This window comes from Balaenoptera physalus, assembly GCF_965194825.1.
Source record: "Balaenoptera physalus genome assembly, chromosome: 12".
NCBI classification, from domain to species: Eukaryota; Metazoa; Chordata; class Mammalia; order Artiodactyla; family Balaenopteridae; genus Balaenoptera; species Balaenoptera physalus.
Window position 1 is genome coordinate 82,772,253 of NC_138897.1, and position 26,334 is coordinate 82,798,586.

The window sequence follows — 26,334 nt, forward strand, 5'->3', positions numbered from 1 at the left end:
TCTCTATATAAGTTCATACCAGGGTGGTCATTTCAAGTTGCAGCTCTGAAATCAGGTTGTGTGTTGGGCTTCCCTGGTGGCACAGTGGTTGGGAATCCGCCTGCCGGTGCAGGGGACACGGGTTTGAGCCCTGGTCCCGGAGGATCCCACATGCCGCGGAGCAACTGGGCTCATGTGCCACAACTACTGAGCCTGCGCTCTAGAGTCTGCGAGCCACGACTGCTGAGCCTGCGTGCTGCAACTACTGAAGCCCGTGCACCCTAGAGCCCGTGCTCTGCAGCAGGAGAGGCCACAGCAATGAGAAGGCCACGCACCGCGAAGAAGAGTGGCCCCCACTCGCCACAACTGGAGGAAGCCCGCGCACGGCAACGAAGACCCAACGCAGCCAAAAATAAGTAAATAAAATAAATAAATTTATTTAAAAAAAAAAAAAAAAAAAAAAAAAGAAATCAGGTTGTGTGGATGTGCCTTCCTTTGGTACCCAGTCACCAACTTGGCCACTGTGGGGCTGGCTAAGTTCTTCCTTTCTCTGAGCCTCAGTCTCTTGTCTGTAAAATGGGAATATCAGATTCACCGCCTCTAAGGATGGTCAAATGATACAGTGTTTGGAAAGGCTTAGCATATATTTGGGACACACTGCTCAATAAACACGAGCTTATAAACCACACAATTATGTTTTGAAGCAGAAGTTCTTACCTTGCAAGGGTTTCAACTGATCTTTGAATTGCCCCCCCACCGCCCCGCAACCCCTAATATCAGATGAGTAGAGCTTGTCAGTTTTTCTAGGGAGAGGTCCATACTTGCATCGGTTACTCTGAAGGGGCCTGAGATTCACAAAAAGGTTTTGAGTAACACTACAGAAGCAGCTCCAGAATCAAGCGAAAAGTCCTGGGGCTTCCCTGGTGGCGCAGTGGTTGAGAATCCGCCTGCCAATGCAGGGGACACGGGTTCGAGCCCTGGTCCGGGAAGATCCCACATGCTGTGGAGCGGCTGGGCCCGTGTGCCACAGCTATTGAGCCTGCACTCTAGAGCCTGCAAACCACAACTACGGAAGCCTGAGCGCCTAGAGAAAGCCCGCGCACAGCAATGAAGACCCAACGCAGCCAAAAATAAATAAATAAATTCAAAAAAAAAAAAGAGAGAGAAAAGTCCTGGACCAGTTATGTGGATGATTCAGGATATCTCCCTCTGCCTCAGTTTCTCCCTTTGCAGATGGGGATAACAAGGCCCCCGTCACAGTTGAGTTGTGAGCCCCAAGTAAAAGCTGGATGTGAAGCTACAGTCATGAAAGATCAAAGCAAACTAAACCTGTGGCGGGCTCCTAGTAATAGTACATCAATTAGTATTCCCAGGTATCTAGTACTAAATTAAAGAGCTCAATACTTTACTGATTTTAGTTTTAGTTTAGTTTTGTTTTGTTTTGTTTTTAATGATTTTGGAAGGAGGATGAGAAGGTAGAGGGATGCCTTCTGAGGCTGGGCCTCGGTCCTTCTGGAAGCCAGAGTGCAGAGGGACCGCGACTAACCTGGGACAGGGACCTTTCTGAAACTGCTTCCTGTACTCAAGGGGTTGTGTGGTCTCCTGTGTTCCGAAAGGAAGCACGGGGGCCCCTTGGTCATATGCAGAATGACCGTCAGTGAAATGATGACCTTGACAAAGTCACCCCAAAGCAGCCACTTCCGCAGGAATACTAAATGTTCTGTGGACTAATATACAAGTCTGCCTCTCCCCCTTAAAAAAAGACCAACCAACCAAAAAACACCTATGGGAGGATGGGTCTCTAGGAAAACAATTTCCTAATGTGAGAACGTTAACCGCTATGATGGGACAGTTGAGAGACAGGGCTTAAGGTGGGGATGGGTAGAGATAGGGAAGTCTCTCCAGAGAAGTGAGTTTCAAACTTGGCTGCATCCTGCAGTCACCTGGGGAATGTAAATACTGATGCCGTTGTTCTGCAGTGCAGCCTGGACATTGGGAGTTTTTAAAGCTACCCAGGAGGAAAAAGCCTTAAGCAAAAGGGTAAACACTGTATGATTCCTTTTATATAAAGTTCTATAACAGACAAACCTAACCTACAGTTTGAAAAAATCAGAATATTGACTGTTTCTGGTGGGGAAGTGGAGGAGGAATTAACTGGGAAGGGGCGTGAGGGAACTTTCTGGGGTGAAGGAATGCTCTATATCATGATACGGGCTTGGGTTTCACGGGTATGGGCATTTGTCAGGAAGTGAATGGTGCACTTAGTTGTGCATTTCACAGTATGTAAATTTTACCTGAAATAGAGAATCACGAACAAAAACTGAATCCTAGTTAATGGTATGCCTGCTGAAGTATACAAGGATGGAAGGTACTCATGTCTGCAACTGAGTTTGAAATGCATCCAAAAAAAAAATAATATGGATGGATGGATGGATGGATGGATTGGTGAATGGATAGACTGGTGGAAGAATAAATGTGTGTATGAATTGATAGATGGAGAGATAAATGGACAGATTGGTAGGTGTATGGATGGATGGACAGATGGACAGATTGGTGGATGGATGTGTGACGGAGCAAACATATAGCAAAACGTTCATTGCAGACCCTAATCAGTGGGCATATGGGTGGTCACCATACAACTCTTCCATGTTTCCTATATGTCTTACATTCTTCATAATGCAACACTGGGACACACTCCAGGAACTCCTAATGTTCAGCCAAAGTTGACCACCAAGTAGAGAAAAGGGTTCTTTTTTATAAAACAGCCCAGCACAAGAGCTCTATTTCCAGAAAATAAGATCACACATTACCTGCATGTCTTTGCTCATTCTGTAGGGCCAAAACAAATTATCCAGGTGTGACCAGGGGACCCTTCCATCAGATAACTTGTTAAAGGGCAGTTTCGGACCCCTTCCCTAGGGCCACTGATTCAGAACCTCTGAGGTGAGACCCAGAAATCTGCTTTTTTCACGAGCCTCCCCACCCCCAGCTAATGTCATGTCTGCCAAAAGTTTAAGAAGCACTGCTTTCATGTGGTTTGCCCTTAGACACTACCCCTGAAGAGAAGGTTCACTGGGGCAGGGGCTGGGGAGGGTAGGGGTGGGTACAATGTTGCAGATGAACGGGAAACCTTAAACGATGGTAGACGTGATGGACAACCAGGACACAGGATGGGACCCCTTGGGACAAACCTCCATTCACAAGTTAGGCTGGCTTGGCCTCCCAAACATAACCCCCCTCTTGTTTTACATAACTTCACAATTTCCTGAGAGAAGCCACGTGCCTAGTACAGCAAGAAGTGGGGATTTAACGCCATCTCCAGAACACTGTCTTGGAAATCACACCTCATTAATTGGACTTCCCCATCACCTTTAACCACAAGCATGAGAATACAAGAGCCCTGAGCCTTTCATTTGAAAAAGGCCATCTGAGGTTAGGGAGCTGAACATTCATTTGAAATCAGGAAGGAAGGGCTGGAAAAGGAGGGACAGCTCCAACAGAAGGATTTTAACCTTTGAAGGGTCCCGGACCCCATGAATCCCTTGAAATTCTTTGACATTTTTTTCTATTTATATATTTTGAGTTTTTCAGCGTTCCTTGCTTTAATCAGATTTTCCAACGGGATCTTAGATTCTGATTAAGAAGCCCCGCCCTAAAGGTAGAAGAGGAGGAGGTGACATGCACTGCAGAGGTGGGGGACAATAGTGGGTTTCTCACGTGGGTGGGCAGAGACGTCCACGGCCTGGGGCTGACAAAACCAACCTACTGGCTCTACCTGGGACATCCTGGGTTCTAAGCTTTTCTATGTGCTCTCTGGTTGAGGGGCTCAAAATCCAGGCCAGCCAAACAGAGACTCCAAGTACCCCAGCTCTGGAGATGACTTCCTGCGAAGGTATCGGCAGTCCAGTAAAAAAGTGAGGAAGGAGAGGCAACCGCAATTCTCCCACGAAGAGCTCTGAAGCCCCCACCGCTGCACTCTGCTAGCCTCCCAATAATACTCAGTAAATGCTGTGTGTGCCCCAGAGACCAGGCATTGCTCACGGCCACTCTGTGTGCATTAAAGCAAGAAGTGCCCAAGGAAGCACTTTGCTGCTGTTTGTTCAGATTCTGGGGTTTGTCATTCCAAAAAGACCAGTGGCGGCCTGGCGGGGCGGAGGGGGGATTCTCTCCATCCAAAAGAAACAAAGCTCACAGCCAGGCCTCTGCGCCTTAACTGGCAGTCAACCTGGCCTCTGGCTTCACGAGGCGAAGGATCCCATCTCAGCACCTAACATGATCCAGGGTCACTCCAGGCCAGGGCCCGCGCCAGGCACTCCTGGGCACCCTGGGGCAGTGTTAAATCATGTGGGCACACTCCTTGACCCTCCTTCTATCTAGAGGAAGGATCCCTGACCCTCCTCCTGGAATCTGGGTCCGCCTCGGTGAGTCCCGTTCAACCAAGAGAACGCAGCAGAAAAGACACTACAGCTTCCCGAGGTCTAGTGAGCAAAGGCCCTGTGGTTCTCCAGGGGCAGCCTGACACCACGGAGGGAGTCTGATTCCCCACAGGTCACTTGCACACGCTCCAGTGAACAACCCAGATGGGCTCCCAGCCAAAAGCCAGAGTCAATTGCGGGTCTTGGGGTGTGCCAGCTTGGACGTCCAGCCTCGTCTGGCCTTCAGATACCTGCCCCGTCCCCACCAACACCAGACGGCGAGCAACAGCTGCCCAGAGGTATCCTTCCCAAATTCCCGACCCACAAATCCTGAACTAAACCAAAGTGTTTCCCTGGGACTTCCTGTTTCACCTCATGCATAGTGACAGCAAGCGATGCCTGGTCTTTCCACCATAAGTAGCACTGAGGGAGCATTCCCGAGGGCTAGCGGGTTGCAAGTGGATGAAATCTGGCGCACTGTGACGGCCTCTGAGCTCCCCATGGAAGGACCGAGGCTGCCAGTACCTCCTCCCCCTTGAGTGGGCTGTGGAGGCGTCGGAAGCTAAGTGCTAGAGCTCTGGCTGTCCCGGATTTAGTGTCACACACACACAGCTGACGGCACAGCTCAGAGCGCAGGACTTCGCAGCCCGTCCATGTGAAATTGAGCAGTAATTTGTTTCGTAGCAATAGTAATTAGGACACCCGCTTTACCTCATCTCATCCTTGCAACAGCTCTGGAGGTAGGTTCTATAATTATCTCCCATTTTACAAATGAGGAGATAGAAGCTCCATGGAGTAGGGGAGCCCCGGGGCTAACCAGCGTGATAGCCTGGACCCCAGCTCCAGAGCCTGCTTTACCATCAGTGGACCCTGCATGGTAAAGCAGGCTCTGCTCGATGCACGGATTCACCTTTGCATCCCCGGGACCTGGCATAGAGTAAGCCCTGAATCAATGTGTGTTAGCTGGAGAAGCAAGCAACAGATCAAAAACTGAATAAAAGAGTGTCTGGGCCGCAGTTTCCCCTTCCGCAAAAGGAAGAAGTTGGGACCAGATGCCACCTCCCGGGATCCCTTCTACCTCTAGAACCCCACGCTTCTAAGGAATGGTGTTCCCTGCCATAGTGCCACGCCAGCCGGCTTTCAGAGATCTTTAGAGTCTGACGCCTCCTCCAGAGCCCAAGACAGGTAGCTCCCGGTCCATTCCTTCCCTGATCCAACCCAGAAAACCCTTCCTCCCAACAGTTTCAAATCCCATTGCTGGGGCAATGCCTGGATCCCATCCTCTCCATAAAGGTGCCCTCCCCAACCCCAGGGCCCTGGCCTTGGCCCCATAAGCCAATGAAGTTCCTGTTCACCTTTGACAGTGAAGCTCCCACACTTTCTCATTAAGGTGAGCATTTATTTAGGTGCAACTCCCAGATTTCTGCAATGTGCATATCACCTTGACAATGTTCACCAGCTGTCCTGCCATTTAGTTAATATTTTCCTTAAATAATCAGCCTTAACTTTCCATCCTTCCTCCCTCCCTCCCTCCCTTCCTCTTTCCTTTCCTTCTTCCCTTCCTTCCTTAGAACTTAGTCTCGGGGACTTCCCTGGCGGTCCAGTGGTTAAGACTCTGCGCCTAGTGGGCACAGATTCAATCTCTGATCAGGGAACTAAGATCCTACATGCCTCACGGCGTGGCCAAAAAAAAAAAAAAAAAAAAAATGAACTTAGTCGCATTCTAAGCAATACTGTCTATGAAATCAGCCTGATGCAACTGTGTGTCTGCGGGAAACCTCTAAAATCATCTCATCTCTCACCAGGGGAGGGGACACTGCAATTTGGGAAATATTGGTTTTTAGGGATAAGATGTTTTTAACCCACAGACTAACCTTTCAAAATAACCTTGGCATGTACTTTAATCAGCCGGCTAGAGGCAGGATTTGTGGAATGATTTTATTTTCTTCTTTGTGCTTTCCCTTCGCGCCCCCATTTTCAGAATAAGCAGTTACTACTTCTGTAACTAGAAACCGTACATCAATGTTGGAAAACTAAGACACCCTCTGCATGTTCCAAACCCAGACTGCTGGGTGAAGAGAGAGGAGGGGGAGGTGAGTGCCCAGACATTGGCCAAGCTAATCCAAACGTTATTTATGTGGGATCACTGCGAGTGAAGGCTCAACCCTCCTTAACCCCACCCTTCTCCCTTCGTCCGATTGTTGGAATTAGAGGAAATTTCATTCCTCCCGCTTTGCTCCCTGAGCCAGCTGTCACCGGGTGTGTGGGGGACAGGAAACAGGATTACAAGATCAACAGTGAGCCTGCCGTTCCAGCCAGGCTGTTATCACAGCCGTCTCCGGAGAGCCATCTTCCCCACTTGTCACTACCTACTGCGAGCTGGGAGTTGGGACCACAGCCCAGAATAAATTCTGAACAAGGGCAAAACTGGGAGTCATGAGGAGTTTTCCCCAGCTTGGATCATTTTTTGGAGTGTGGTCTAGGAACCAAGCACTCTTCAGGCATTTTCTCCTATAATTCTTACAAGAACCCTAGAAAGGGGACACTATATTTACTTATGCCCATTTTACAGATGAGGATACTGAGGCTCCGTGGGGTGAAATTGCTTGCCTGAGGTCACATGCCGATAAACGCAGAGCAAGGATTGAACCCAGGTTTGTCTGACTCCAAAGCCTATTGGAGCCTCTCTGCTTTGCTCCCTCTCCTCCCCAGGGGCCATCTCTAGAGAACTGCGCGCATGACCCTGTCCACTCCCTGTTCCCCAGCACAACTCCTAACGCGGCCACAAAGACACACGTGGCTCGGAGGCTGAGAGTTTCGATCCAACACGTCAATCACTGACTCCTGAGGACCAACCACCTTGCCTTCCTTCCATCTCCAAGGGCCTACCCGGAAAGGACCCCTCAGCCAATCTGCAGTAACTAGGGGATGGTTAGGGCAGCCCGTTCAGACCAAAGTACAGTCATCTGCCTAAATATCTAACCAGCCGTGTTGTTCAGAGCTGTAATAGAGAGTCCCCAGGATCGCTGACGTGTGAGCTCTCAAACACCTGTCCTTCCCCACCTGCCTTTCCTTTGATGTCCATCATCTGTCCAACCAGCTTCCAGAGCACAGGGCCCCGGCCTGACAAAGGAAAGCAGTGAGGGCTCTTGGGAATAGACACACCCTGACTACGCAGTCTGTGGCCAGGGGAAGCTTCTTGGAGAAAGAAATAGCTACAAGGAGGCTTTAGTGATGGGCAGGAGGTGGAAGAGGAGGGGAGAAAGACAGAGGCGGACCAACTGTGGTGTTCAAAGGGCCAAAAATAATGGAAAGAAGACAGACTTGGAGCAGCTCCTTCAGCATGATTGAAAGGGAGAGGGTACGCTGGTGAGCAACAAAGCTAGGGGGCGTGGCAAGGCTGGATGGGAAGGGCGTGGTCAACTACACCAAGGAGTCTGGACCTGACACTGAGAGCAATAGGAGGCCTGGCAGTGTTCTAGGCTGTGCAGTAAGCGTGTCTGATTTGCGTTGTACAAAGATGTCTTTGGCAGCTGCCTGGAGCACGTCCGGGAGGGGAACAGAGCTGACGTCAGGTCTAAAGAGGTTAGGAGGCTGCAGCAGGTGAGGTTGGTGGTGGCTGGAATAGGCAGCCTGGATGGAGAAAGGAGGCGACTTGAGAGATATGGTAAGAAGGTAGCATCAACAGGACCTGGTGACTGGGTAAGATTGTGGGGGCGACTCGCAACACCTTAAACCCATGATCCCACCTGCTCTTGACCTTGTGGGAAGTAGGGAAGAAGTGGGAGAGGGAAGAAGGTCTTCAGTTGCAGGCTGGAACCAGTCCCTACCTGCAGGAGGACCAAGATGACACTGTCCATCAACGGCGAAGCTGCTGTGATGACAGACGACCGTCAGGATAGGATGGGGGTTTAGACACCATAGAAATAAAAACTTGGCATCCCGCGCCTACGGCTGAAAATAGTTTGGCCTCTTTCACCTTTAAGTGGTATTTGTTGTCAACCTTTCCAACGGCCATAGATTAAACCCAACTCCAGTTCCCAAATGTAGACACGTAAAGCCAAAAATGTTTCTAAATAATCATGTAAGAACTTGGTTATTTTCGCCACAAAAAGCATCTTTACAAATCCACAATTGGGAAGAAAACCAGTTATGAATGCAGGAATTCATATGAGTGTGGTGTACGTGTCCCATCTGAAGATAATGGCTTATTTATTTTTTAAGAGCATGCAAAATTAGATCTGGTAAGCCCGCTATCTGAAAACAATTTCCATGGCATGTATTTCTAAACCCAATGTTCAAACCACAAAGCTGCGGCCTATCTCTCTTTCCCTTTCTTAGGTCTCTTGTCCTCCTTTGAATGACTACATCTGTCCATTTGCCCAACTCTCCCTTTTCGTGTCTTCCAGAAGGGATAAGGAAAAGCTTCCTAAATGACCTCATTTTATTTTGAAATACTAAACCCACCAAAAAGGGAAGAAAAAAACTTTCATGGTCAAAGGGATCAAGATGTATTTCTAATTCTCTTGCCATATGGTAAGTTATTTTGGAACTCTACCAAGAGGTAGAGAGAATATTTAACAAAATTGGCAACGCTTGTACAATCCTTTCAAATCAGACCAAATTCCCATTCTCCACAGCCCCTTCTATTCATCATATCAGCGACCGTGACCACAGGATATGTAAAAACACCAAGCAATTTTTATCACCAGCTTCCAATCCCCCCATGCCTGGGACACCACGTGGTGTCAACTTTGTCTGTATATCACCCCCAGGAACTCAAGCCATTAACTTCCCTTTCATTTATCAAGAGCTGTTGCCAAAAAGAACATCATTCATCGGCTGTGACTTATGGGAAGAAAGAGAGAGCAGACTTCACTTGAGGGAGAGAGACAACAGAGAAAGAGGACAAGATTGTAGCCTTTGTTCCCGAGGCAGATGGAGACCATCACATTCCCTCGGACATGCTCTCCCCTAAAGCTACGCGCTCCACGTTGCCTGATAGAGGAAACCACCCGGAGGGTTACCAGAAAGTGGGATTGCAGAGGCTCTTTCTCCTTTTTCTTGATGGCAAAGAGGGCCCCATTTCTCTGTGTCTGCTCTTCTGGTGCTGTTGGCTCACCTGGGTTATCAGTGGGGGTGGGGAGTGCAGAGGCGGGGAGCCGGTTCTTACCTTTGCATTCTCGACATTCTGTGCAGCTCCATGTCATCGCTGCCCCGGAATCCTTTGGCAAAGGGATTATTTTCAATCTTTAACTGGGTGATCTGAAGGAAGGGAAGAGAGAGAGAGAGAGAGTTCCGTTTTCACTTGATTGTCACAAGACTACCTCGGGACCCGGCTAATAAGTGTCATGGAAACGCAACCTCTGGCAACCCAAAGAAGCAAGTTAAGCCAGTCACATCAATGGGACCCACCATGTCATTTGAAAGGAGGCTTTGAAAAATGTCCTAGATCAGATTGTATTTAAAAGGGGAAGAAAACCTGGTCTCAGTTTGCCCATTAACTGGAGTCCTACTCTGCATCATTCCGGCTGGAGTGGCTTTTTTTTTTTTTTTTTTTTTTTTCTAAATCGTAGCATTTTGTGTTTCAAACACAATCTTGGCCTCAACACTTGGTACACCCCCTGCTCCTTGGAAAATTGTACCATGTTGACACGGTGTCAACTTCCTGCAGCGTGGCAATCTCCATTGGGAAGGTCTTGATTACTGTTGTCAAAATCCTACTATGCCTCATTTCATGTTCATTTCATAGTTTCACAAATACAGTTTGCTAGCTCAGGTGGAAAATGGTGTCTAATTAAATATAGACCAACATATAAAATTATAACATATACGATAGCTACCAAACAGCTTCAAACCTCTTTAATTGTCTAGGTAAGGGGACTTCCCCGGCGGTCCAGTGGTTAAGACCCCGTGCTTCCACTGCAGGGGGCAGTGGGGTTCGATCCCTGGTCGGGGAACTAAGATCCTGCATGCCCCACGGTAGGGCAAAAAAAAAAAAAAATTGTCTAAGTAAGGAAGAGAGAGCCCTCTTCTTGGAAATTTTTGTTGCACTATACAAAACTTAGTGATAGAACAGGGTCTTTGGTTCAAGGTCCAGAACCTTCATGGAAACCATCAACACATATTCTGTTAGCGTGAGCGTACAAGTAGCAGGTCTAAGTAAAAGAGTGCATCCCTGTGGAGTTTGCCAGAAGTATTTCCTAAAAGCTGTGTGTGAACTGAATTTTTACATATCAAATCACTTTATGGAAACCCGGGCAGCATTCATCAGAGGCCAGTCATTCAAAGGTCACCTTCACCATCATTATCGTATCTATATAGTCCCTGTTCACTGGTCTGCTTAATACTTTTATTTAAATCAAACCACTTTTGATTTAAATTTATATTATAAAAATAATTATATCACTTCTCTATATGTCAAAGTGGAATCACTTGCTAGTCAATAAAAAGAAAATAAGTATATCAAATTCCCTCTACTGGGACTTCCCTGGTGGTCCAGTGGTTAAGAATCCACCTTCCAATGCAGGGGACACGGGTTCGATCCCTGGTTGGGGAACTATCTCGATCGTTGGTCGAGGAACTAAGATCCCACATGCCACGGGGCGACTAAGCCCGCACACCACAACTAGAGAGCCCGCGCACTGCAACGAAAGATCCCACATGCCACAACTAAGACCCGATGCAGCCCAAAATTAATTAATTAATTAAATTTTTAAAAAAATTCCCTCTCCTAGTACCCACGGAAAGTTCCAAACCTAAGGCCTGCCTTCTCTTTGTTGCAAGGGGAAATTCAACACTTTTAGAGAAGTATTTATGATAAACTGGTATTGAAGTAAGACTCCTCTCTGATAAATGAATAGAAAGATAATTGGAACAAGAACCATTTTTTCTGTGATTCCATCATCTTCAAGTACCCACAAAACCATCTCCTCTACCCCCAGTAGTATCGTTATAGACTTTGAGAAACCAAGTAGCTGCTTTGAGAAACTAGGCGTAATTAATGAACGCACCCATAATTTGTCCATTTGGGGGCAAGCATTCTGGTCTGTTCATTTTTCTGGAAGAGGTGGTTTTATAAAGTTTCCTTCTAAATCCAAGGCTCTACCATGAACATAAAATTACTACATATGTGTGTGTGTGTGTGTTCACAATAAAATATATATGTAAAATTAACATTTTTTAAATGTTATGTGATTCCAACCGTATGACATCTTGGAAAAGGCAGAACTATGGAAACAGCATAAAGATCAGTGGTTGCCAGGGGTTAGGAGGAAGGGAAGGATGAACGAGAGAAGCGCAGAGGATTTGTAGGGCAGTGAAACGATTCTGTAGGATACATCGTGGTGAAGACGTGTCATTATGCATTTATCTAAACCCACAGAGTCTAGGGACTTCCCTGGCAGTCCAGTGCTTAGGACTCCATGCTTCCACTGCACCACGCTTCCACTGCAGGGGGCACGGGTTCCATCCCTGGTCGGGGAACTAAGATCCCACAGGCTGCATGGCACAGCCAAAAAAAAAAAAAAAACAACCCACAGATTCTACAACTCCAAGAGTGAACCCTGACACAAACTACGAACTCTGGGTGATGGTGTGTCAATGTAGGTTCATCAACAGTAATAAATGTCCCACTCTGGGTCGGGGGGAGGCTGGGAGCAGGGGAGGCTGTACATGTAGGGGGACAGAGGGTAGACAGGAACTCTCTGTACTTTCCACTCAACTTTACTATGAACCTTAAACTGCTCCAAAAAATAAAATCAATTTTAAAACTTTTTAAATATGTCTGGGTATGTCTATGTATACACATTCCCTCCTCCTTCATTTTTTTTAACGGTACTCATTCCTGCAACTTTCTGATTTTGAATTAACTCTTCAGAATGAGTAGAAATGTCTGTAAAATCTCTGTGGAAAACAGCAGAGATTGGCACATACTGTAGATCAACGATACTGCAATAAAAAATAAAAAATAAAAAATCTCTTTGGAAAACAGTCTTGAACATGTGTACTCCTCAAGCCAGTTCTGAGTCCAAAAGCCCATCACCTAGTGGGGTTTTCTTTCTCACTCCGGTTTTATGACAATAAAATGCAGCCCAATTGACCATAACTCATTTTTTAAAGGGGGAGAGGGGAATTCTCAAAAAGTTAAGTAAAAATTAGATCATTTTTAAAAGGGGTGGAGGGAATCCTTACCCCGCTTTCTGTACCTCCCACCCACCCCGTGACGGAAGGCAGCCCCTGAATATACTGAGGACAGTAAGACAATGAGGGTGTGGCATCACGGCTGAATTAATGCCTATTCCATGACGTCACTGTTCCACCAAGAGCTCAGGATAAAAAAAATTACCCTGAGAAAAAAAAAGAAAAGGGTGGCTTTGGTATTTTATCAACAAAATTTTTTTGCTCAAACCCATTCTTTGCACCTCAAACAGATTAACTACTACCTAATTCTTGCTCTTATCACCATAGCTTCCAAAAATACGCACAGTTTGCTAGATGTACACTTAGGTGTGTGGATCTTACCTATGTCTTGGTGCAGATGCCTACTGGACATAAGAATTACCCGTGAGAAACGTTAACATGCAAGCTTAGGTGCAGGTAAAAATGTCCATCTGATTTCATACTTATTTCATACTTGGCCCCTCACTTACCATAACCCTGTCTCTGATATTCCCTTCCTAACACAGAGCTAGTCACTCACGGGCACATAAACCGATACACCTGGATGTCTGAGTTCTACCCAAAGGCTCCACTGAAATTGACTTCCATTCGTCATACAAATATACTCCCTCCAAAATAAGCATAAAACCGGATATCCGGGGGAGGGGCACGCGTGGGGGGGAAAACAAATATAAATGCCAGCTCCAACCAGTGAGACAGAGGTTGTAAAAATTAATGAGAATAATTGTTGTGAATTCTCACTTTTGAAAAAAAAAAAAAAAACCCTCGCGGAGGCCAAAAGTCTTAATTATGTCTCTCTATTAGGGGTTCTTTTCCTGGTCCCAAGCAGAAAGCTCATACCTCATAAATACAGGCTCCATACACAATGATTTAAGCAGGAGGAAAGTGCCTTTTAATGGCAAAGTAAGTTAATATCGGGGGAGAGACATGCTTGCATACAAAGCCACTGTTGCAGAAGCAGGGAAATGAAATGCCCATGTGACCTTTTTTTAACACCTAAATATTTCTAGGGATTGCTCTGGGAGCTGCTGACAACTGCAGCGCAAAACTTACAAAAACATGTTTCACAGAGTAAACGTCGCTGGGGAAGAGTCGAGCGTTTAAATATCTTTCTCAAGCTGTCAACCATCTGGGGAAATAACTCCCAAATCCAGCTTGGGATCACAGCTGGGATCAGGAAATATGTCGTGTCATTGGAACCCCGTGGTATACAGGTGTGTGACAGCAGCGTGAGAAAAGAACCCGGCCGCGTACCTGCCTCCACCTGGTACCTGGTACCTGCCTCCAAATCAGTCTGGAGGCACTAAGCCCTTTGGACCCAAAATTGGTGGCTCGCATTTTTCCAAATTGTCCTGGCAATTTAATCTCATAGACTGCTTTTCTTTCCCTGCGCACTTATCCAAAGCATAACGCTGGGCAAACAGTCCTTGGACTGACAACGCAACCACGGAATGAAGCAACTAAACCACAAACATTAACATTTGTAGTTGTGTTTCAACCACAGTAATGAGAACTTATTTAAAAATCTCAGTCTTTCAGATTCTAAAATAGGGTAGGCAAAGAGTTTTCCAACACGCGCGTTTTGGATGGAGTTGCCCTGTTAATAAACTGATCAGTTAAGTAGTCGATCAATGGAATCATCACTAACACTGTGCTGATTCTGTACCAGGTTCTGCACAAAACACATTCCACGGATTATCTCATTTTAATCCCCACAAAGACAATAACAACAACAACAAAAAAAAAATTCTCTTCTTATCCCCATTTTACAGATGGGGAAAACTGAGTTAAATAATCTGCCCAAGTCAAATGGGTTTGAACTCAGGCAGTCTGCCTGCAGACTCTCACCCTAACCCTACAGGAGGGTGAGGAACAGCTCAGGTGGCTTCTACCCATGAAGTCAGGAGTCTCAACATCCCGTCCAGGTGGGACAATAAAGTAACAAAACAGAGTCCACAAATCACACTCAACCTGACTTGCTTATTTAAGTCACACATCATATATCCATGCAGGGAATGTCTGCAAGGGCCTGGATTCTACTGGAAAAATCCATTGCTTTAGACTTCCTCCTGACAAAGAAAATAGGTGTCTTTGGTACTCAGTAACTAAGTACTGGGGAAAACCTCATATGGGGGAGAGTGACTGAAAGTGGTCTCCTATGAAATCCCTCTTCTGGATTGTCAGGCTGGCTAAAAAGACCTATACGTACAGCACAACCGGGCTCCCTGGCCCAACCAATGAAGAAAATCAGTAATTCCTGTGTGATCCTCAAATACACCTATATCCATCACTCAACTGATCATGGTCATCATTTCATGATGTAGGTAAGTCAAAGCATGATGCTGTATACCTGAAACTCAAACAGTACGTATGTCAATTATATCCCAATAAAACTGGAAGAAAAAACAAAAACAAAAAAAATACATATATCCAAATGCATACCTGGAGACCCACGTTTTGAGACCTGTGAGCGTTTAGATACACAATCTCCTAGATTGTGTTCAAAACTCACACATACACACCCCATTGGACAGGCACTCCACTCACACAGATCACCAAATATATTCCTTGGAGAAGACTTTTTTTTTTTAAATAGAAATCTAGGGGGTGTTGAGTATGTCCCTAAGTGGCTACAATGATAGTTTCATGGGTATACACATATGTCAAGCTTAGCGAATTGAATACTTCAAATAGTGCAGTTTACTGTATGAGAGTTATGTCTCAATAAAGCTATAAACAGAGAAAGAATGCGTGGTCCCCCAGATCTACCCACTCCTGATGGACCCCTAAGATCTTTACTACACAGAACTTAGGAATTTCCCCCAAAAGACCTGAACACCCACGTGTTTCTTTAACAGATCACTTTCATGTGTCTATCACTTCCTTTCCTCTGTGGATGAACATGGGTTTCCTTGGCAGAAAAAAAAAAAAAATCCAACATATTTTTGGATCCTCTGTCAGAACTAGGAGGCTCTAAGCATACATATATATGGGGAACTGAGCGTCCTGGTTGCTATTTTTTCCTTTTTTTTTTTTTTTTTTTGCCCTGTGGCCATCACCACAAAGTTAAACATAGGTTTACAGCAGCCATCCAGGAAACAGGTTTCTAGCAGTCAGTCTCAAGCCTGAAACAGTGCTGGAACTTTCAGGGCACTTGACCTTACTTTTTCACACTTATTGGTTCAATGAGTGGGAAGAACTTAAAAAAAAAAAAAAGAATCCTTCTTTCCCTTTAAAAAGTAATTGCATGGGGGTGGTGGGGTGGGGGAGAGTGAGTTTTCTGCTGAAAGGAAGCTCTCTCAAGGCCTGGGATCCCAGACAGGCCGTGTGGCCTGGAAGTGACCATCCGTCACAGCTTGCCTTGGTCATTGACAACCTGAATTTGGAGATTACCCGCAGCATTTCGTTACTGCCCTGGTTTCATGGGGGCAGGGGGTGGGGGGGGATTAACCAACACACAGCCTGCATGAAATGACCTTCAAGGGGTGACTGGAGGCTTTAGGGTGCTAAGCCCATCTCTCACCCTACCCTGGCCTCTCCTGCCTGGCTCCACAGTCCCTATACCTTCCCTCCACCCCACTCTTCCCTTGCAGGTTGAGGAGGGATAGGAGCTGTAGAGGGTGAGCGGCACCCCATCCCCATGTCCATCTCGGTAAGTCGTCCACATGACCCGCCCTCACTGATCCCATATGGACCCCCTACTTTCCCCTCCCACAGCCCTCTAACCCCAAATCACTTCATAATACTCCCAACAGTCTACAGTCCCACAGCAGCAGCTGCCTCTCCCCAACCCTATATCTTGCCTTTCCCGATTCCAGATCTTTCCATAACGAGGCTTAGGAATCATTCAGTCCTGCCCTCCCTCCCAATAAAGTGAATCCACATGCACTCAGGTTTCTAAAGAACAGACATGAACCATGACGAGTCAAGACAAGCCCTTTCTCTTGAGCAAGAATAGAAGATACTCCCCCCAACCTGCGGTTATGGGGCACCCTGTTCCAACATCACGGTCAAGCCTTGAATGGCCCAAATCGGGGCCTGGATTTCGAACAGCATGGGGGTCTGACAGTGACACAATCCACCTGCGACATCCCACCTCTATACCACACTACGGCCACCAAATGATGCATTGGTCGCGTGCATGCCTCCCCTCACCAAGCTGTGTTTTTGCAGGATCATATTTAAGTCCCCAAAGCTTTGATCCAGGCAGCTGGTGACACAGGTTGCTCAGTTTTTGCTTTTGTTTTAGCAATGCCAACCTTGCTTTAGTATGTGGTCCAGGGTCAGTAATCACTGAAACAATTAAGGAAGCATCTGGGAAAACCCAAGCTCAAGGTTTCCAGCAACTTTGCCACCTGTCCCGATTGGAATTGAAATGCATCCAAAAGGCAGAGTGCAGGAGGGAAGGAGACTGACCCCCCACAGAAAAGGCGGTCCCAGGAAGGGTGGCACCAGGTCCCCACCCAAGAGCACGGAGCCAGCCAATACGGGGACCTTTCTTCTCACTGATCACTTCACGACTGCAGCGAGATGCCTCCTTGTTACATTTGAGTACCGAGCATTGATACCACGTGGTCATCTATGGTTTGATAATTTCGTTTCTATTTCGGCTGTGTGTGTGTGTACGTGTGACTTTCGTGCCAACCGCATGAATGTAGTACAAACAGCTGTGATCCTTAGGCTGCAGCTCTGTCCCTGCCCCAGCCCACTGAAGCAGAAGTTAGTGCCCACTGTGCTGAGGAATAAAGGTGCCCATAAAGCTAAAGATTTTAGCAGGAGACCACTGCGATTCATGCAAACAAGTGGGCGGCCCCAGGCCCGCCGGTTCCTGGGTACTGGGCTTACCTTGTGGTTCTGGTAGGAAGTCACCGCAATAAACGCAGTCTCAGGAAAGACGTGGGTACAGAACGCAGTATTTTTTGAGCCAAATCCATTATTTTCGTCCGCTTTCACGATGTGTAATCTTGGCTGGTATTTGTGCATGGAATTTAGAATAATCTAAAAATAATAAAGAAAATGAGATTGTAAGAAAAATCAAACCCCTTTGTTTCCATAAAACCTCACTCTCCACCCCAAAATTATGTTCCTTATATAGGTTCTTGGAAAAAAGGTCCCATTTCTTTTCTCCTGTTTTTGAAAAGAAGCCAGTGATTTCATTAAAAAGAAACATTTCAAAAATGACAATTTCCATATGAAAAAGCCAGGGTAGTATTCCAGGAATCTACCCAAAGCACACACAGCAGTAAATCAGAATGCTTAATAAAGTTAGTTTAATAAATTAACTCCCTGCGTAGGGCATGTCCCCCCCCCCAGTGGCAGTGAAGCAAGTTTGGGGCAAGGAATTGGTGCCCCCCTCAAGGAAGCCTGGGCAACAATTTTGGAAGGAAAGGACAGCAGAAACAACTAAACAAACATACATATATATATATATATATATATATATATATATATATATATATATATATATATATATAACTACCCCCCCCCCAAGGAAAAAAGGCTCAAAGAGATGCAAAGGAAGAGACCAAGCATTTGCAGAACTGGAAGAAATATCGCAGGAAAAAGAGAGGAAAACGGTGGGGAGGAGGAGACTCTAAGGATGTGAGTTGGGCAGGAGGGAAGCACCCACCCCACCCCTAACATCAAACAGGGGTCTGGTTGCCCTTGAGATTCCTTGTCTCCAACTTCACAATATTTCAGGATCTGCCACCGGAATTATCCCCAGACCTGGCCCCAGACAGCACTGTGGCATCTGCTTTGGGGGGAATATTTTTCTCCTTCCTTTCTATCTTCTCCATGTCTTGGGGAGGGGGGTCCCAGGGACTAGTGGGGGGTCTCACTGTTGCAGCTCTTATTACAACCACCACTGTGAATATTAGGAGGGGGTCTGCAGTCACCACACTCTTGCTGGAGCGGAACTATCCAGAGAAGATGAGCATCTTTACTAAAAAAAAACTGAGTTTGTTGTTCTGATGGCGCCGTGCTTTCGATGCTCCCGGGAAGCTGGTAGCTCAAAACGTTCTGATCTCTACCCACCGAATGGGCGAACTGCCGCGTTTCACGAGCTGAAAAATCTGGCCTGCTTTTTCCCCAGGACTGCAAACTGAGCGGCGGAGGTAGTCTCAGCGTCTTTGATTGGATGACCCTGGGGCAGGGTTCTCGGGCCAACCCTTGAAACCGACCTGGAGGAGGGGGAGGGGAGCGCGGCCCGACTCGGCCGGGGGAGGGGCGAAAAGCTCGGGACCCCGCGGCTCCCCGACCCCGGGCCGCGCGGCTCTAATCTCCGGCCGCCGCGGCCCGGCCGCCTCCCTGGCCGATAGCGACGCCGGCCGGGGCGGCGTGGCGACAGAGAGACGCAGCGGGGCCCTGCGGGCCGGCGCGGCCACCGTCCCGGCTTAGCCAAATTGCTTTGACGGCTGGGGACAGTGTGGAGACATCAGCGCGAGGGCGATCTAAATGGCCCTTAATTTCATTAGGGTGGCTCTGGACTCAAAGTCCGGAGTTTGGGGTGGGAATACGTGGCAACTGGGGAGTCCGAAGGGGCTCAGAGCACCGCGCCCTCCTCCGCGGAATTGGAAGGACTTGAAACTCACACGGGCGCCCAGGGCTCGGGACCGTGCGCGCGCCTTCCCCGGGGGGCCACCCCAAAGGCACAGCCGGGGCCGCAGAGGGAAAGCTAAGGAGCCCAGAGCAAGGTGCCACGGAGGCCCAGAATCCAGAAGGACGCAGTCCTGGGAGATGCACGCAGGACCTTTACAAAATGGTCCCTTCTCTCCCCAGCGCTTAACCTAAAGCATCCGTTCAGCATCCGCAGGGACAGCAAGTACACCGTCAGCCAGCCAACACCCACGCAAGGTGGAGGTCACGTCTGCGCTGGGATGCACCACAAGCTGGACGCTGCAGGCAAAACACCCTGGTTTAAACGCAAAGGAGGCCCGGCATTTTGCCTAGAAACGCCCCCCCCCCGCCCCTTTCCTCTCCCTTCCTACAGCGTAGAAGGGGAATAGGCCTTCCTTCTCTCTTCTCCAGTGGTCAACAGTCCGATCTCACACCAACCACGTGTACAGTGGCATTGAGCGCGTCAGTGGAGGGCCCTGGTCCCCTTCCCAACACAGACTCAGTGCTTCAGCCCTAAGGCCCCACAAGAACGGATTTCTCATTTGGACCTTCACACACTGTCCTCCCTCCGGATCAAATGCATTCGTACCCCATCCCCTCATGTCCCCAGACTGGGAACCCTGTGTGTTGATTCTCCAAAGTGGCAGGATGCAGGTCACTTCTGGAATTAGAGAGACCTGGCCTCAGATCCCTGTTCCCAAATACAAGCTGTGTGACCTCAGGCAGGTAACCTCCCCTCCCCTGGACTCCATATAAAGGCTGTGTATTTCCATCCTCCTCTCTAGGCTGCAATGAGGATCAAATGCCCTAAGACGAACCAGCCTACTTGTTTGGTGGAATCATCAAACTAAGGGTTGTAAACTCTGAATTCAGAGACTGCGTTCTGTCCTGATTATTTCCAATGAAGAGATTTAGGGACGTTTTCCCTCAAATCAGTGTTCTGTTCATTTGTTTTTCTTTGGGGGAAGAGACGATGATACCCTATAGAGAATCTACTAGAAGCTACACATTCTCTTGGCGGGTGGGGGGCTGCACGCTCAATATCCTGCAATTTCAGGGAGTTCATCAGGCTCCTCTGTCTCGGGGCCAATCCAGATTCCAGGTGTAGGGCCCTGATCTTGGTTTGCCCCCTCTGGGCATGGTGGGAGGAGGGGGGAAAGCTGGAAGTTGGGAAAAAAACAGATAAACCCAAGAGTGTCAAGCTAAAAGGGGCACGAGTACGAGTACGGGAGTTCGCCTCTGGTGGGTTGGTTTCCCCATCTGTAAAAGAGGAAGCAGGGGGCCTAAGGTCTCCCTTTCAGCCGGAACATCCCCATAATATGGCAGGATTTGGAAGGAGGTAGGTAAGGTATACAGCTCCCATCGTGGTCCAGCCTCTGCAGTCTGTGCTGAGTACCTGCCGAGCTAGAGGGCCCATGTTTTCGGCAGGACTCAAACACTGCTCCCCACCCCTCATCACAGATGGGGCTGAACGAACAGGAATTCCAGGCCCAGAGTGAACTGCCTTAGTCACCCCATGACCCCTGTCCCTCAGCAAAGGCAGGCGGGTTGGGTGCTGGCAGCAGGGATGCAGGGTGAGAGCCCCAGGCCAGGAGACCTAGGGGGCTTGATCGTCAGCCACCCAGGAAAGACACACCCAGAGCGTGAACTAGTGGACCACGGGGTGGACGGCAAGGGGCAGATGTCTGGGTAGGAGAGAGGCGGACACAGCCAGGAAGAATTAGAAGGTGTGAGAAATAAGAGAAAAGAAAAGAGAGATGAGAAAGAGAAGAGAAAGGGGAAGAGAAAGGAAGGCCAGGTCAAGAAGGGAGAGAGAGTAAAAAACCAAGGCAGGTGAAATGGAGCAAAGAAAGAAGCGTGGGTGGGCATCGTGAGGAGCCAAGAAGCCAAGAAGAGAGAGAAAGTCCTGGAGAAGAGGGAGAGGAGAGTCAGGTGAGGAAGAGAAGGTGTGAATCTGAAGATACAAGGAAGATCTGCACGAGGTACTCACATGCCCAAATGGGTCCAGGTGGTTGTTGGTGAGCTTGAGTTTCTGGAAGGAGACGAGCTGCCGCATCCAATGCGCCCCAGTGGCCGGCGAGTCCGGGTGCACGTAGAGGCGGCCCGGCATGGCGGGCTCCGCTTTGCCCGTCACAGACCTAGACCAAGGAGAGGCGCCACCCCCCTAGACTTAGTGCACCGTGGTGCCGGCTGGTTCTTGAGCAAAGCAACGGCTGCTGAATACGAGAATGATCTGGAAATGGCCTGACCCTCAGGTCTTGCTTGGGCATCTGCATTGCCAGATGCGCAGAAAGCCTGGAGCTGGTGTCCAGGCGAGCGCTCCCACCACCACCACCGCCGCCGCCCGGCTCTTTCTCCTTCCACCTAATTACTCCCCCAGCACCAAGGGCACCGTGGGGAGCCTCGAAGCGTCTCTCTGCCCATGAACAACTGGCGGGTTCTGGAAGCCTGGATGTGCAAAAAAGTCTCGGGAAGACTCCTTGAGGGCTTTCCAAAGGGGCTTCGTCTTCATGCCTCTGCACTCTTGGCTGCCGCCGGAGCAATGCACCCAAGGAATGGGCCTCTCCTCTCTTGCCTGTTTAACTCAAATACCCCGGACTGATTTTGCAATTTCATAAAAAAGGCATGTTCAAAGCAGGTATCTCATAAAAAATAACTGTTAATGGTTTATGCCCCCAGAAATAGCTCCAACGCTTGGTAACAATACCCTTTTTAAAAATCCACAACCCTCCGATGCAGCAACAGACATCGGCACTTTACTTCCTCTGAGCCTCAGTTTTCTCGTTTATAAAATGGGGGCTAATGGCTGCTCTTTCTTTTTCTCAGGGTGAGGTCAGGAGGATGCAGCGGAAGGGGCAGCAAAAACCTCTAGCACACAGTAGGAGCTCAAAACAATGTTTATTGGTTCAGTGGGGAGAGGGAAGTTTGGTTTGCACGGTCCTCCCCGCCCTCCCCGCCAGCCGCTACGGTGCCTACCATTTATTATCTGCGAACTTGTATCTGTGGTCGTCGGCGGGAACGATGTCCATAAGGAGAATGTACTTCGTTTTGGGATTAAGGCCGGTCACCTTCACTTTGTAACTGGGAAACATCCGCCTAGGAGAGACGGGGAGGAGGAGGAGACACAAAGGCAGAGGGAATTAATGCAAATATTCTGAAGAGCGCGTCCACAAATTTTGATGGAAGAATCGATCTTTTAAGAAACGTGGACGAGAAACGCGGCCCCTGCTCCGCTCTTGCCAAGATCCATCCCAGGTTTCCCTCCAAGTTATGCGGAGGAGAAAGGCCAAGAGATGAGAAAGCAGGCTGGGACTATACCTATCTATAGGAGGAAATAGAAAGCAGACGGCGAGGACTTCAAGAGACCGGTTTCGAGGAAGCCCTGAAAGGGACCCCTCATTTCAACTCTTGCTAAAGACTCTTTTCAGAACCAGACACCTACTTTTTTATTTGGGGGCAGGAAAGGCTTGTTAAAAAAAAAAAAAAAAGGAAAAGAAAAAAAAAAAGTTGGCTTCCTCCGCCCAGCCAGGTGCTTTGGCCGCTCTGAGCTGCGTTGCGCGTCACGTGGGCACCCACCTGGGTGCCCCCTGGGGCTGCCCGCGCGTGGATACCCACGGCACGTCCTGGCTTCACTCCGCCCCCAGGGTACAGCTCGGTGCGTGACCTCTGACACGAGTGTCGCGCAGGAGTTTCTTCCTAAATGTCCCCACCACATCTCCGAGGCGCCTGGCACTCCTCCTTAGAGAGTCCAAACGCTTTGGCCCTCCTCAAAGAAATTTAGTTTCGGACGGAACCGGGCCCTGCGCGAGGATCGGGTGGTTGGAAGGAGGTTCCGCCGCCCCGCGTGTGCCGGGCGCGCTCCCCATCTGCATCCGGCCTCGGGAGGAGGGCGCCCCGGAAAGCAAGCCTTCCCAAGGCCGCCCGGGGCGCAAGGACCAGTTGCTGGAACCTGGCTCGCTCAAGGATGGCGGGAAGGGGTGAGTGGAGACCTCTCCCTCTGGCCTTGGAGCCTCGCCTCGCGGTGTTTATCTGCCCGAGCGAGCGCGCCTGGAGGCGGAGGCGCCGGAGGCTTCGCAGGCCTTTTATAGTTAAATCCCGTTGGCTCAGGCTTGGGAGGGAAAAAGGAGGCCCCCGGCCGCCCTTTCCTTCCTCGGCGGAATGGGAAGAGGACCTGAGTTCTTTGGTATAAACAGAACGCGCCTCCTGCTCGCTCGGGCTGAGCGGGGGAGCACACATTGTTTAATTTCAAATAATAATAAATGTCACTGTTGTCAGTTTATTGCGGGAGGCTTGGGCTGCACAAGCGGTGGGCGTCTGGCGAGGCGGCTCCACCCGCCCCTTTCACACACTCGGTGGCTTCGGCCTACCGGATCCTCGGCTTCACACGCCTGCTGTGCGCAGACTGGGACTTTCTGCCCTCAGGGACGCGGAGGGCCAGTCCAGCGCCGGTAGGGACGTGGCGGGGTTGTCCCCGCACCCGGGCGCACTCAGACGCTGAGATACCGAGTTGCACGACCCTCCTACCCCCTCCCCCAGAAGTCTCGCATTTCTAGCTAAAACTGTGAGCTTTTAAGAGGAACTCCGGGGTGAGTGTCTTGATGAAACGGCCGTGTTTATCGGTGTCTGTATATAGAGACCTGCCGAGCCCCGGTTCACTTTCAAAGGCTTCGCCTGCTTTCTATAAACAATGAAAGAGGTAGCGAATACATTCAACGATTCCGAGTTTGGCGATCGGGTGGGACTCTGGAACCGCTCCAAGGTCAGGGAGGGTGGGAAGGAGGGTCTGGGCCAGGAATCAAGTCTGAGATCCCATGAAACCCAAACCCCGTCTCATCTCTGTGTGTCTCTGCAACTCTCTGTTCTCCTGTTGGCTCTCCCACCTCATCCCTCCTTCTCTTATTACTAATCCATCCAGATAGCACAGCCTCCCAAGCTCTTGCTTCTTCTTATATACGAGGTGGAAGAAACACCCAGTTCCCTGAGTTGAATCTTTCAGGTATTTCCCTCACACCGGTGGAGATCACTGGAGGAATTCACCGTTCTCCTCTTTAACCAGAATAGAGTCAAATAAGATATATTCATATTCTCTCGCTTTCGCTCTCTCTCTCCCTCCCTCTCTGTTTCTATTCTCCCCTTTTTCTGGTCTCCCACACCTTTCTTAGTCTCTCCCACAAGTTCCCTGTACCTCCTCCACAGAGGTGACCATCTCACCTGCCAGCCTTGGTTATGATCATTTCCGTGCCCACTTCGTGGAATTTCAGCCACAGTTCTCTTTCATGGAGAAACACCTTGATCCCTTCCATGCCCTATAAGAAGGAGAGAAAAGTCAGTGAGGCTTGCCTCCCCAAACTCCCCCAAAACACAGAGCTTTCTCTTCCTTCCCCCTCGAGGCAGTGGGCTCATAGGCTGAAAACTGCCCCCAGCCCACTGCAGCAGTGTCTGGGCTCTGGAGCAGCCCCTGCCCAGGAATCCCTGTGAATGCTCTCTCCCGGGCAGGTCTTAATCCCACAGTGCAGAGCTGTCTCCTTCTAATGCCACCAACACAAGGCTAGAGAAAAAACCCCAGCCATCAGGGTGTTCCAGAATGTGCATGGGGAGGAGGGGGGCTGAGAAAAAAATGGGACCAATCCCAATCCGCTTTAGCCAAGAGACAGCTAAAAGGAAAAAAAAAAAAAAACCTCAATCTTGAAAAACCCACCCAGGATATTCTTATGTAGACACCCAGATGTCCACACGAAAATAGACAGATGTGCACTGTATACATGCGTGTTTATTCTCACCATGGCAGTGCATATGTAGACATAGGTGAAATATAAAATTTTAAATATTTATATAATAGGTTTCCACAATCCCAAACAAAAATTAATTCTCAAATGTCTATATTAACATACCTCCTAGGCCCTCCTCACATCCAGCTTCGTTCATTTCAAGCTGTTTGGGTTATGGGCGAAGCGATTTAACATTTCTACTTTCAACTACAAGTTATTTTACAAAACCCATACAAAAAAATTACATACAAAGTCTTCGTTTTGCAATAATTTGTAAACGTCTAACAAGTAGATTTGTTTTTCCCTGAAAGAAAACCTCTTTAAGTTTCTGAAAATGCGTGCCCACTGTCTCAATACAAATATACGCGCATCTTCCTGAGATGTGAAGGGCAAAGGAGAGAGACAATGAAAAAGCCAGGAAGGACATCGAAATCCCAAAGAAGGGTTTTAGCTGTGTGCAAACATCTTTTCTTGTCAAGACACCCCGCTTCCAGACCTCTGACACCCTATTCCAAAACCATCAAGGTCTGCGGACGACGCCTTGAGCGCCCAGGGCGCCGGGGGTGAAGGGCACAGAGCGAGAGGCGAGGCTTCACGCTCGTCTCGGGCCCAGCTTCCAGCCAGGCGAGCCCGGGCTCCCCGCGCCCTCCCGGCCCAGCCGCGCGCGCTCCCCGCCGCCGGCCCCGCGGAGCCAGCCCACCAGGCCCCGGCCGCCAGAGAAACGGTGCAGCGCGCGCGGCTGCGCGGTGACGCGGAGGAGGCGGGAGGAGGCGAAGGCTACGAAAGATCTGAAGAGGGGTCAAGCCATCGCTCATGCCGGCCTGAAGCGGCCGCTGACCCGACCCTTAATGAGGCGTTCAAGCCGAGTTTACACCTAGTGCAGCAGGAAAGAAATGATCTGGGCCATTGTTCGCTGGTCCCAAAGAGCCGGATCTTTGAGGCTCCCCTAACAACTTCAATGTATTTCAAAAATCCTCTGGCCATAAAGATAATCGTCACAATAAAGTGGATGGCACTATACTGGCATTCAGGGAGGCACGGCAGAGAAGGGTGGAATTGCGCAAGGATAAAAAGGAAAGGGGCAAATCATGGGCACTGCCCGCCCCCCTTGCCCAAACACTCGAAAGAGGGGCTTTGGTTTTTGCAAAGGTCCCCAAGGCCCTTCTTACCTGCTGGGTGAAGGCGGCCTGCGGGGACGACGGGGACTTGCTGGGGGCCCCTAGCGCGCTCTCGGGTTTTGAGTCACAGGGTAGATCCTTGGAGTCTGGTTCCAGGGGTGTGTGAGCCAGGCCAAAGCCCTCGTCTGCGTCGGCCATGGTGAGCCCGGGGCCCTGTGACCGCTCGGGGTCCTGCTCTGAGGACGGGAAGGAAAG

General features: G+C 49.0%; 1 protein-coding gene across 3 annotated transcripts in view; it reads right to left on the bottom strand.

Annotated features, from left to right (window-relative positions):
* Positions 1-26,334, bottom strand: part of TBX5 (T-box transcription factor 5) — a 53,391-nt gene that overhangs the window by 22,839 nt on the left and 4,218 nt on the right. For all 3 annotated transcript variants that reach the window (XM_082416831.1, XM_082416829.1, XM_082416830.1), the window contains exons 2-7: positions 26,131-26,315; positions 24,405-24,499; positions 22,170-22,289; positions 21,184-21,331; positions 17,421-17,573; positions 9,568-9,659 (exon numbers count right to left, since the gene is read on the bottom strand). In XM_082416831.1, the coding sequence (XP_082272957.1) occupies positions 9,568-9,659; positions 17,421-17,573; positions 21,184-21,331; positions 22,170-22,289; positions 24,405-24,499; positions 26,131-26,277 (755 nt within the window). In that variant the 5' untranslated portion in view covers positions 26,278-26,315. The remainder of the gene's footprint in view (positions 1-9,567; positions 9,660-17,420; positions 17,574-21,183; positions 21,332-22,169; positions 22,290-24,404; positions 24,500-26,130; positions 26,316-26,334) is intronic.